Source organism: Chelonia mydas, chromosome 21, assembly GCF_015237465.2.
Source record: "Chelonia mydas isolate rCheMyd1 chromosome 21, rCheMyd1.pri.v2, whole genome shotgun sequence".
Taxonomy (NCBI): domain Eukaryota; kingdom Metazoa; phylum Chordata; order Testudines; family Cheloniidae; genus Chelonia; species Chelonia mydas.
The window spans coordinates 9640333-9653674 of NC_051261.2; the positions used below are offsets into that span (position 1 = coordinate 9640333).

Here is a 13342-nt window from a genome sequence, read left to right on the forward strand (position 1 = left end):
AGGAGGAGCAACACGCTGGGGGGAATTACAAAAGAAAGTACAAAAATATTTGCTAAAAAAACCCTAAACTAGACAATAATGGAAGATTTTGAACTAGAACGGACTATGGGGTCTACTTGCCGGGCAGTAGATGTTTCTGAGCAACATGAAGCTGAACTCCTACCTGTTGCACTGAAAATGGAACTCTACATAGAAAGAATGAATCCTATATTGTAGTTGTGGTCATGGTGGAGGACTGTTTCTTTATATCTTATCTAGAAGAGAGAGGGAGAAAGAGAAAGGCTTGTGCATAGAGGATATATCTGCAGTCCTACCAACTCTGGGTGTGATGCTGTCAGCTCCTATAAGCTAAATAGCCTGGGGCTGAATCAGTACTTGGAGGAAAACCTCCAGCTAAAAGCAATGGAGGAGCTCAGATACCATGGTGATGGGCATCATGTGAATACTTAGCTCATTAGATTAGTTAACTCCATAGGTGGCTCTCTTCCAAGTCAGTACTGAACCAATGCCCCAGCACCGTGGTGATGGGCCCTGTACCTGCTGGAGGTGCTGTCTTTCAGATGAAACATAAAACTGAGCTCCTGGTCCTCTGACTTCATTAAAAATCCCACAGCACGTTTTGCAAGAGTACAGAGTAAAGATGTTAACCCTTGTGTCCTGGGCAAATTACATTGTGCTGGTCTGAAACACCCAGCAGTCTAAACTCATACAATATTCTTCACTTCCTGTCCTAAACGGTCATGTTGAGTTGCTGGACTGCCTTGTGTGATAAGCTTTTCTGTAGCTCCTTTCCAGTTGTGCCATTAAAGGACAAGCAAAGAGTCTGAATACAACCTTAGGGTTCTCCATGGAGATCCCCAAGGATGTATCCCAGCCCCACTATTCCACCTTTCAAGATGTCTGGGTGATCTTCCTGGCAGAGCCCACCCTGAGATAGTCAAGACACAATCTCCGTCCATACACGGGAAGTTCACATCATGCAAAAGCTTGTCTAGAAAGCCTATTGAGAATGAAAAGCACCATCCCTCGGTGTCAGAACGCCTCTGCATCGCATGGTTTCCTCATCATATGACAACTCTTCTCAGGCTGTCTAGACCGAAGGCTCGTTCACAGTGGGCATTGCTGCTGCCCCAGTTTTCAGCCAGTCAGAAAAGCATCCGTCCCGGGTACGTTGCTCAATCCCCAGGAGGGAAGAGAAGCCAAGTTCCTGTTCTCATTCCTTCCTGCAGAACAAGGAGAAAAAAGCCGCTCTTGGGCAAGAATCCTTTTTCTTTTTGTTCAGCCTCCCCCCTGCGCTGCTGGATAGTGGGAAGAAGAGACATGGAAAAGCTCATGCATCTGGTCTTCTTGGTCTCCTTATCAGGTAAGAAAGGGTCCAGCTCCTTTTGTGTCAGGTTGAGGAGTAGGCAAAGGTTTGGAGCAATGACTGGCGTTGTCCAACATCTAGCATGAGTCATAGCAGGGCCCATGAGGCAAACGCCACATAGGACACAAGGCTCAGCTGCTTGTTCTGGAGCCAGAGAAGATGATTCTACTGTGAACATTCTTAAACGGACCCACCCCCACAATTATCAGTGGGAGTGCCAATAAAAGTCAAAGCAGGTAGCTATCTTTTCAGGGCAAGATTAACGGCAGGAGGAGATGAGGGAGTTCAAAACTTGGCAGGAGGTGTTCTGCCCCCTGCAGGATCCAGCTCAAGATCCGCCACGGTACTGAAGAGATGTCGATTCTCTGGGCCTGGTTCTCCCCTGTCTTGGGCCCTGTGCAATAACTGCACCTGTGCAAAGGGACAGTCGCATGCACATATACGGATTTGGTGCCATGATCCACCCACTTCGCGTTCGCTGTGTGAACGACGACGTCAGGTGCAAAGCAATGGAGAACGAGCCCGCCTCCCTCCTGACCCATACGAGTCCCAGAACATGTCTGGCAAAGAAGCCACAAATAGTCTTGAAGCAGCAGACTGAGTCAAATGGAGCCACGGTAACATGTTTAGCGAGTAAACATGCGAACCACAGAGAATACACAAAGCAGGAGGAGGAGGAGGGAATCCATCCCATGACTGGGGAGCTATTATTTGTTTGTAGACAAGGAGCAGGTAGTTTGGAGTGGGGGGGTCAGAAGGGCTCCCCTAAACATAAGCCACTACACTACATGCTTTCAGCAGCTGCATTCATGGTTTCATTTCTTCCCAGGGTTTGTGTTCTTTATTCTTGATTTTTTCCAAAGGACGCCGGAGATCCTACCGCTCTGGTGCTTCCAGGGTGGTGGGCTGAGGTCTGTCAGGGAACCTGTAAGTCAGAACAGGAAACACCTTGGAAGAAATAACAAGAGCCTTTAACTGCACTCTCAGCAACTGAGATTGCAAAATCCAGCTTGTGTGACTATTTTACATGCAAACTGCAACAGCTACAGGTCCTAGTGGAGCAAATGAGGCTTAACGGAGCAGACACCCCTCATCGGCACTCAGAGGACCAACCCTTAAATGTGGGAACTCAGGGTCTTTCGCTCCAGAGATTCCTGGAGAGAGGAGTTTGGGGGCAGGGGGAGGGAGAGCGAGGCATGAGGATATCAGGCTAACCACTGGAGATCGTCTGATGCATCTAGGCAAAATGGAAAAAATATAGGGAAAACAATTCTATCTAGGTGCTTATCTGGCCTCCGTCACAACTGAGCATCTTACAACTCCTTCGGAAGGCAGGGAAGCATTAGCCCCATTTTACAGATAGGAAATTAAGGCACAGAAATGTTAAATGTCTTGCTAGTGGTCACAAGGGGATAGTTTGTAGCAAAGCTGAGAATAAAACCAGGGCCTATCTGAGTCCCAGTCCACTGCCTTAATGTCAAGACCATCCTTCCTCCAGTCCCATGCAAATCTTGTCAATTTCTTCCCTTCTTTTTCTACGGAGGCTGACAAACAAAAATTCCAGCTCTCCTCCGGGAGGAAACTGGACTGGACTTCTCTTCCTGGAACACCCTGGAATAACCAAGGACCACATTACTTTACGAAGGATACCGGAATCACGGTTCTTCCACCTCACTCTCCTATGATATCCACCTAGGGTGACCAGATGTCCCGATTTTATAGGGACAGTCCCAATTTTGGGGTCTTTTTCTTATATAGGCTCCTATTACCCCCCACCCCGTCCCGATTTTTCACATTTGCTGTCTGGTCACCCTATATCCACCCATTCAAAACCCCCCTGCCTGGGAGATGGACAGAGAGAAGCTGAGAGTCTATCCATTATGACTGTCATCTAGCTAGCAGCATATATGCGATGCTCACGATCTTTCTATGGGGACTTCAGGTGGGAAATAAGACAGAGGAGTAGATGAACATCTGTAAGGAACAGCTTTTCCTCTCCACCGAGGCAGTTAGAACTCTCATCCCGGTTCTCAAAATCCTCTTCTGTAGTCTTGGCACATGCAGTCTTACCATCTGTCTGTCCCACCCTGTGTGTGTCTCGTCTTATGCTTCGATTGTCAGCTCTTTGGGCAGGAACCATTTTTGTGTTGTGTTTGTACAGCCCCTAGCGCCATGGGGCCCTGATCCATCATGGGGGCTCATAGGTGCTATTGCAATATACGTAATAGTAGATGAACGCTTTCCAAGCACCGACCCTATTTCCATTACACATGGGCCACAGCTGCAAAATCTGGATGAGTGGCCAGACTTTCCAAAATGATAGGGTGTTTGCAACTAACATTCTGGCTTGGGCTCATCTGTATCATCCTCAGTAATAAAGAATAAGGGAGGAGGAACACAGATAATATACGCTCTGTCAGCAGCATTGTTTTGAAAGATAATGGCTCAGAGTTTTGCATGTGACATTACCAAACCTAAACTGGCGGTCTCTGACCAAGAATGAATTAGCCGGGGTGCTGCAGGTCAGAACTGAGGTGCACTGGGGTGGGGGTGGAACCCCAAGACTACAATAGCAGGGTGCTGCAGGTCAGGACTGAGGTGCATTGGCAAAGCGGGATATGCAACGCTTGCAGAACACCTATCCATCGTTATGCCTACTCTTTTTTAGCTTAACATTTACTCCGAATATTTACAAATAAGACAAGATGGTGCATCTTCCCAAACATTGTGGCATTCCCAATCATCTCAGTACAGGCAGCTCTGTGAAGCCCTTATAACTTCCATTCCCAATGTATTCCCGTCTTCAGTTCTACTTAGAATTCTTCTGCAGCAGTCGCTAGTGACTGAAAAGCCTTCACCTAAAACACAGACTCCTCAAAATAGCACACAGCTTCCTTCTAAATGTATAAATATCCCAAACAATGTGGTCCCTTTGCTTCTGCAGCTTGAAGAGAAACAGAAATTAGAAGGAACTAAGGAGAAACAGCAAAGTAGTCAAAGATCAGCTGCTCCTAGGGCAGTGCTAGAATTAGCAATATCCCAGGAAACAGAGCAAAAAGAGATTTCTCAAAACCATGGGTGTTAAAAGGTCAGTAACGGGACTAAGAATTAACCCTCCAGCCACACAACTGGAGACTGGCTTGTGCCTGTGGATCTGATTCCGTTATACCAAGACCCCTTAGTTTGCACCACTCTGGCAGCATGAAGGGGCCCTACAGTGGTTGTGAATTTCATTTGCATACCACCAGAGCCGGGCTAGGGGCCATTGGTGTAACTGCCAAGCAGACTTTGTAAATTTAATCCTCCTCAGTGTCCCAGGAAAGGCCCAGTTTCAATTTTGGGAAGTTTCTTGCTTCCCGGCCCAGCAATGTGATCAGCCCCCAGAGGATGGAAGGGCCTCACATCACTGAGGTCAGCCTGGAATCTCTGTGGTCACTTCTGGCCTTGAACTCTATCACTATGGAGTGAGCCACGTGACCAGGCAAGGTGAGGTGTTGATGAGCTCTGACTGGAGCCCAAGCCAGGCCATGTAATGTTCAACATCGTGCAAGGAAGAAAGTGCGGAAGGGGAAGGCTTTTGTGGCATTTCAGGAGACAAATCCTTCACTGGGGAGACAAGATCTCCTCCCCTTTCTCTCCCACAGGAAAACCCACTGGTGCATCAGTGGAGGGTCAATAGGTAAAGAATTAGAGAAGGCCTGAACCAAAATCCTAAATCTGAACATGCCCAAACGTTGGGGACTGAGGGAGGAAGGTGAGTAGAGGACAGTGGTAAATGATTGGATGACACCCTGTCATCTACAACAGTGGTTCTCAACCAGGGGTCCATGTACTTTTGGGGGTACGCAGAGGTCTTGCAGGGGATACATCAGATCACCTAGATATTTGTCTAGTTTTACAACAGGCACTAACAAAGTCAGTACAAACTAACATTTCATACAGACAATGACTTGTTTATCCTGCTCTATATACTATATACTGAAATGTAAGTACCACACTTATATTCCAATTGATGTATTTTATAATTATATGATAAAAATGAGAAAGTCAGCAATTTTTCAGTACTATTGTCCTGTGACACTTTTGTATTTTTATGTCTGATTTTGTAAGCAAGTAGTTTTTAACTGAGGTGAAACTTGGGTTAGACAAGACAAATCAGACTCTTGAAAGGGGTACAGTAGTCTGGAAAGGTTGAGAGCCACTAATCTACACTACGTTGCTACCTCCAACAGAGATGGGGAATTACAGGTCCAAATTGTCCTAGTGAGGACAAGGGAAGTGTGTGTGTGTGTGTCTGTGTGTGTGTGAGAGAGAGAAAAGACACTCAGAGAGAAGATGTTTGAGACCTAAGTCAGGTTTTCCTTTCTCTCCTCCAGAGCTGTGTGTGGCAGAGAACATCACAGTGGTGTACGGAATGGAAGGCGAGACCATCTCCATCAGGTGCACCTACAGCCCCAAGGAGAACAAGTGGAGAGAGAAGAGCTGGTGCAAACATGTCAATAAGACTGAGTGCCAGCACGTGGTCAGCGCCCACCGCTTCTGGCTCCAGTTCCTGAAGAAGTGGAAAGGCAACACTTCCATTGCCGACAACATCCACAAGGGGGTCCTCACAGTGACCATGGAGAGGCTCCAGAAACAGGACGCAGGGCTGTACCAGTGCAAGACGGACTTCTTAGGAGAAGCAAAGACCTTAAAGAAGGTGAAAGTGGAGGTGCTAGGAGGTAGGTCCCCAGGCTGTGGTTTCAATACAATAGGATTTCATGCACTTTCATTTTTTTGCATTACCATAGTATCTACAGACCCCAGCTGAGATCAGGGCCACACTGTGCTAGGTGCTGTACATACCCAGAAGGAAGACACGCTCCCTGCCCCCAGGGGCTTATAATCTAAGCAGACCAAGGAAGTGCTGCTATTCTCATTTTATAGATAGGGAACTGAGGCACAGAGAGATTAGGTGCCCTGCCCAAGGTCACCCAGGAAGAGTCTGTGGGCAGATCTAGGAACTCAGCCCAGATCTCCTCGTTCCCAGTCCAGTGCTTTTATCACAAGACCATCGTTCCTCCTCTGCTGTCCTTGTGCTAATGCAGGAGGGGTGAGCTGAGGGGCAGAGCACAGCCTATAAAGTGTGGCCTGCAGCCATCCTCCTCTGCAACAGTAGGGCAAGGACACAGATGGCTAACCACAATATTTCTTTGCTAGTGAAATCTAGCAAACAACTGCTATTCCCCCTAGCCGGGAAGGCACGAGCACAAAGGGAAGTGATTGCAAGCTCTTTGGAGGACAGGATTAGAATTCAAAACAACCTTGACCAATTGAAGCATTGGTCAGAAATCAACAAGGTGACATTCAAGAAAGACGAGTGCAAAGTACTTCACCTAGGGAGGAAAAATCAAATGCACAATGGGGAACAACTTACCAGGTGGTAGCACTGCTGAAAAGGATCGGGGGAGGTTTAGTGCATCACAAGTTGAATATGAGTCAACAGTGTGATGCAGTTGCAAAGAAGGCGAAGATCATCCTGGGTTTCAGAGTAACAGCCGTGTTAGTCTGTATTCGCAAAAAGAAAAGGAGGACTTGTGGCACCTTAGAGACTAACCAATTTATTTGAGCATGAGCTTTCGTGAGCTACAGCTCACTTCCTTTTTGCAGTTGATAGATTTCCACTCCATACGGCTAAATGCAGTGCCTTGCATAATGACAGGTTTCAGAGTAACAGCCGTGTTAGTCTGTATTCGCAAAAAGAAAAGGAGTACTTGTGGCACCTTAGAGACTAACCAATTTATGTGAGCATGAGCTTTCGTGAGCTACAGCTCACTTCATCAGATGCATTCAGTGAGCTGTAGCTCACAAAAGCTTATGCTCAAATAAATTTGTTAGTCTCTAAGGTGCCACAAGTCCTCCTTTTCTTTTTGCAAAGACTGAAGGGGGACCGGATAATAGTCTTCAAATATATTAAGTGCTATTATAAAGAGGACAGTGATCAATTGTTCTCCATGACCACTGAAGGTAGGACAAGAAATAATGGGCTTAATCTGCAACAGGGGAGACCTAGGTTAGATATTAGGAAAAACTTTCTAAAGATAAAGGTTGTTAAGCTCTGGAACAGGCTTCCAAGGGAGGTTTTTAAGAAAAGGCTGCATAAACACCTGTCATGGATGGTCTAGGTTTACTTGGTCCTGCCTCAGTGCAGGGGACTGGACTTGATGACTTCTCCAGGTCCCTTCCAGCCCTGCGTTCCTATGATTCTGTGAAACCAATATTATTGTCCTGTGTGTTTGATATGCACTCAGACTACATAGATTCATATGCCAAACGTATGCAACCTTGAGACGCCTGGCAAGTTGCTAATGTGGCTCTTAACACAGTGAAGTTTGGGCATCCTTGGATCCATGCAGTTAGCAATGCCAGGTTAGTCCATAGTGAGTAAGCCCCAAAGTTCCCTGTTACCAGGCATCAAGTTCTTTGGATACAGTCATAAATGTGGTGGTGACCTCATGGGTTTCCTGCATCTTTCTCCTTTCACTCGATGGCCCAGAGGAATAGTCCCTGCACAGGCAGGACAGACGGGTTTTACTCATGGACTTTGTAGGCTAACAAGCATTTGCTATTCAGATTACAAGTGTCTATAAGATCCATGTACCATGCTAGTTTTGAGAACACAGATGGAGTATCCAAGCCCGGGTACCAGAGATGCCACCATGGTTTCCTAAATATTAGCAGGATACTCTTGTCATGTAAATGTCTAATGGGCCTGCAAGCCTGGAGGTTCTGGCCCAGATTCTTCTCTTATTTACTCCTGCTTTCCAGCAATGGAGCCCACTGCAGTCATTACGCTAGGGCAGTGGTTCCCAAACTTTTTCCGCCGCTTGTTCAGGGAAAGCCCCTGGTGGGCCGGGCCGGTTTGTTTACCTGCCGCGTCCGCAGGTTCGGCCGATCGTGGCTCCCACTGGCCGCGCTTCGCTGCTCCAGGCCAATGGGAGCTGCGGGAAGCGGTGCCAAGTACGTCCCTCAGCCCGCGCTGCTTCCCGCAGCTCCCATTGGCCTGGAGCAGCGAACCGCAGCCACTGGGAGCCGCGATTGGCCGAACCTGCGGACGCGGCAGGTAAACAAACCGGCCCGGCCCGGCAGGGGCTTTCCCTGCACAAGTGGCAGAACCAAGTTTGGGAACCACTGCCCTAGAGTATGAGAGAGGTCCCAAACTTCACCTCTCAGCATCCGCGAGGAGCCAGAACAAAGCTGATGACCTCTGGTTATGAATAAACATTGCACGGGAAGCTAAACTGCTCTGTTTCCATCAGCAGGTGTAATGGAGACCCTGGCACCAGAGGAGCCCAGAGCTGTGCACAGCATCTCCAGGTAAACCGGCAGGCTCATTCTCGTGCTGCAGTCTCTGTAAGGAACACATCCCTGGGTTTAGTTCACCCAGCAACTGCACCAGCTTTAAAGCAGCGATGGACCTAGGGTATATCCCTTGCTGGGTGTGTGTCCTCTGCAGTGGCTGGGGGAAGCCAGACGCATTGCCCAGTAAGACAGGATTACCCTGGATGGGCAGTCAGAGATTTGCAAAGAATGCAGCAGGCAGGGGGAGAGAGACTGAACCAAAGAGACATAGGAAAGAACATGGCTGGCTACAGAAGAGGAGTGGGCTGGTCTGGTGGCACAGCTGTTTGAGATGTAAGCGCCTCATCGTTTTGCTCCTTGTTTGTACAGCCCCTAGCACATTCGGGTCCTGGTCCATGACTGGGGCTGCTAGGTGCTACCGTGCTACACACAATAATAATGTGATAGGAGAGCCTATCAGAAGTGGGGGAAGGTTGGCAGCAGCATCCTAGAGAAAGTGGACAAATGATGCATGAAGGATGGGCTCTGCCCACTGACTGCCTGAAACCACCAGGGCAGAAGGGTCACTCTACTCCACCTCAGTACCAGCTTTAAATAAAAAAAATTGGGGCTGGTGTAGCGAATGCACACATGGAAATTAACTTAACCAGTCATTGCACCAACTATACAGAGGAAAAATATGATACAGATCCCTGTGGGGTAATTCTATCCCCCAGGGGAGCTTTCAAGTGTACCCATTGCTCTCAAGAGCCGCCTCCCACCTGGGAAATATCAGATTGGTCTGACACAAATTGCCAGGCATCATTACAGAGCCCACACTTCCTATGGAATCTGAGAGAGGCTGGTACAAATAGAACAGAAAGAATGAATTCCAACAGCTGACTGTCTAGTTGTCTTAGATATATTTCACTGCAGGGTCTTGGGCTCTGACACCCATAAGGGGATTAGCATTTGACACCCCTCTGTGGCCGGGTTTGAAGATCTTTTTCCCTCCTCTCGAGCAGAGGTTCGCAACTTGGGGAAGGATGGAAAGGGGAACATAAACAAATGCCGGGGAGAAATGAGCACTCCGCCTTTTGCACCTAGCTAAACGGGGGAGGAGTAGCAGTTCAATTGGAGAGGGCTCCCCGCTAGATCCTGGCTAGATGAGAGGAGGGTAATAAGCCAGTATGGGAAAGGGTGGCACGTATGGAAAAGGTCAAGAACCATTGCTCCGGAGGAGGAATTTGATTCGTTTCCATCAGCTGCCCTTGCCTTCCTGGTCACCGTTCTGCCTTTCAGGCTGTGATATCCCTGGGACTCTTGGTTTCTGTCTTGACCAGCCCTGGAAACCCTGTGGGCACTTGGTTAGGCACCCAACTCCCATGAGAGTGAAGTGCCTAACTCCAGCTGTGCCTTGGCTTATCTCCCCCACCATTCAAAGTGGTGAACAACTTCATGTGTCCACTCAGGCTCTGAGGGCCTGCTCTTGCTCCCAGTGGGGTCAATGGCAAACCTCCCATTCACTTCCGAGAGGCAGGCTGAGGGCTACAATTCTGCCAGGTGCAAAATACCCTGTGTGCAGCAAGGTGAAGCTGCTCAGCACCTTGCAGGGTTGGGCCCTATAAGATAAAATTCTACCACTAGGGGAATTGAACAGAGAGCAGATGAGAAAATGTGGCCCCTACGTCAATTCAGAAGTCAAATGCTTCACCTCCATTGATCACTCCCCACTTTTTAAAGGCTACTACGACCACGGAGTATTTGGGGGCTGTTAAACTTCTGTGATTTTATTTTTTATTAAATACAGTACTATTTATTATGATTTCACACCCGATGAAAGGTTCAGCTCTTTACTAATGGGATTGTATTGCAATCCCGCTTTTGGATGAGAGGCAAAACCAAGGTCCTGAACATCTGTGTCCAGCACAAGACTAAGGGATATGCTGTGGCATCCTGACCCAGTTCCAGTTTGGGGTTCATGCTGCCTTCCTGCATTTTCCATAGGACATGAAATTCTTCATCTCTTCCTGATCCAAAATTATTCTTTGGAGTTGTTGCGTGTTTGATAAACTGCTGCTGCATTCCTGCCCAGAGCTGGCTGCACTTCAGTGGTTCCTGTATATCATTGTTTATCCATTAACGAGATTCTTCAGATTAAAGCTATTGTTTGGGACAACTGTACTCTTTGCAGCCTCCTATGCGTGGACAGGAAGAATGTCTGATAGAGACAGTGATTGTCTTTGGCTTTCTATGTTACCAAAATACAAGATCCACATTAAAAGGTGGGAAACTTCATTTCCTAGTTAAAGCTAAACCGTTGTATGTCTGGTTTTCCATAACAGCCTTCCTGAGGCCCATTTCAATGCATTCATCTGCACCATTATGGTACTCCTGGTCGCTAAATTCCTGACAGCCATACTGATCTTTATCATCGCCAGCCATCAGAGGAGCAGCACCACGGGGGAGGGGAGCCACAATCTGAACCAACACCAGCTCCTTCCACTCACAGGTGATCTCATGAGCGTTCACATTACAGAATTAACCCCAACTGGGAGACACTCCCCCGTGCTGGGCTACAGACCTAGGGAAACAAGAGGGAAAAAAAGCCCTGGGGAACTGGAATAAGGTTCCAGGGCAAACTTTGCTGCTTGCAAAGGGAGAGGATAAATGCTGAAGTGAAATGGACATGCAATGAGCCTGCCATCCATATGGGAGGTTGTCAGCAACTGTCTCCATTGCTCATCTCCCACCCCATTTCTAATCAGTGTTCCTCTTCCATTTCCAGTACAAGAGAACTGAAAGGATGACGCAGGTAATGCTTGGACAGAATGGGAGGAGGAAGAAGAGGATGGGTGGAAAAATAAAGAACTCCAAGAGTCTGTCCATCCAAACTCCCCCAGGACAAACACACATACATGTAGTGATGCTGCACAGACGTGGACAGGATGAGAAAGCTCTGCTCGGTTTTCCCCGTGCCTCCATGAGGGATAACCTTTGCTTGCTGTGCCAGGCTTTGCCTGCAAGGCTAATGGAAAATGCTTCGCTGCAAAAGAAACCAAAGATGCAGCATTTGACAGTGCATTCGCCTAGCACACGAGTCGGACTTTCATGGCGTCTCTTAGTAGCCATGGCGTGTCTCGGGTGCAATCTACAGAGGGTGCAATGGGCTATGTGAATTACTAACCCAGGTGATGCTAAATAAAGGGCATTGTCATGTCTCAGCTCTCCATGTGTCTTGTCCTGATTCACTGAAACTCAGTGTTGTAATGAAAAACTAGCAGTTTTACTATGTGTGTCCAGCCTGGCTGGATGTCTCCAGAAAACCAATGGAATGCTCCTCACGTGTCCAGGGAGATATCTTACCCAGGGGTGGACCAAAATAGGGCAGTAGTGCAAGGATCAGGTAATCTGGGGCCATCTCACTCCCAGTACATGAAACAAGTCCAGGAATCCATTGCAGGGCTGAGTTAGGGTTTAACAACACAGAGTGGGAGCAGAGGGATGGGCTAAAACTGTGCTTTATCAGTTATATTCTGCTGCTAGGAACTTGTGACAGCCGAATCCTATGGATACCTCTCTGTGTTTCCCCACAAAGAACAGCGGTGGTCAGTGCTCTAAGGTTCACACTGGGTCTGTAGGAACATAAAACGAATACTGCTACCAGGTCTCAGTGGCCCCACTCTGAGAGTTAAAGGAGAATTTTCTCTCTCACCCTATGTGATTTGTAGTTTGTGCAAAGATACCCGTGCTCACTTTAATCTAGTTAACATGCTAATAATAACAGAGAACATATGGCAACATGGGCTACAGGGTGGGCTTTAGACACCTGCCCAGGGAGCCTGGGTATATACTTGCATTGTTAGCCTGCAGTGAGGTCTATGCCAACATGTCTTCAGGGCTGTTTTTAGCCTTGTTAACTTGATTAAAGATAATACATGTGTGTCTATCTACACCTACGACTGCAGCTTAGACATACCCAGAGACTGAGACCTTTCCCATGGCAATAGAAAGCCTGGTGCTCTGGTTGCCACCCGCGGCAAAGGGGCTTGCTGCTCTCTGCCATATCAGTGTGCAGCATTATCCAAGATGCTTAGCTGCACAGTCTCCTCCCCAGAGGGCTAGAGCTGAGAGCCACCAAACTCACGTCACCTCAGAGAGCAGCGCACACATAGTGCCAAGGGACAGAAACAGTGTCGTCTCTGTTCAGGGGGATTAAGGCCTGTTATAAGGATTCTCCCAAACAATGAACCAGCATGGGGCAGCCCCCCTTGGTGATATTCCCTGTGTCAGAGGATTGGGGCCTATCTTAGAGGGTCTTTCTTCTCCCAGACCAGGCTTTCCTCTCACAGAATTAGCTCACTCCCTGAGGTAATTCTGTCTGAGCTCTCTCAAGGAATCTAGGGAAGCAATTTCCAGCAGTTTCATTTTAAGCCTTCTTAACAAAACAAACCAAAAAACCCTCACAAACACTTCTCTTATAGTCTGTGCCAGCCAAGTAGTCCCTTCCCCAAGCCTGTCCCTCATGCCAGTAACTCCGGTAACCCACATTTCCTGGCTCTGACCTCCGAGTCTCAGCAATAAAGGGCTCCACGCAGTCTCCCTTCTGCCCGTTTGGTTTCTGGCGCAATTACTCTTCGCAGTAGCTCCAGCAGC

General features: G+C 47.9%; 1 protein-coding gene across 2 annotated transcripts; it reads left to right on the top strand.

Annotated features, from left to right (window-relative positions):
* Window positions 1–1102: 1102 nt before the first annotated feature.
* Window positions 1103–11910, top strand: LOC102940021 (triggering receptor expressed on myeloid cells 2). Of its 2 annotated transcripts, none has more exons than XM_037885314.2 (5): window positions 1103–1363; window positions 5743–6087; window positions 8668–8722; window positions 11032–11198; window positions 11475–11910. In XM_037885314.2, exons 1-5 carry the CDS (start codon window positions 1321–1323, stop codon window positions 11486–11488), a joined length of 624 nt encoding a protein of 207 aa, XP_037741242.1. In that variant the 5' UTR covers window positions 1103–1320; the 3' UTR covers window positions 11489–11910. The 2 variants fall into 2 exon arrangements, with proteins under 2 accessions (XP_037741242.1, XP_037741241.1); XM_037885313.2 differs by having other exon boundaries at window positions 1108–1363; window positions 8665–8722.
* The last annotated feature ends 1432 nt before the right edge of the window (window positions 11911–13342 follow it).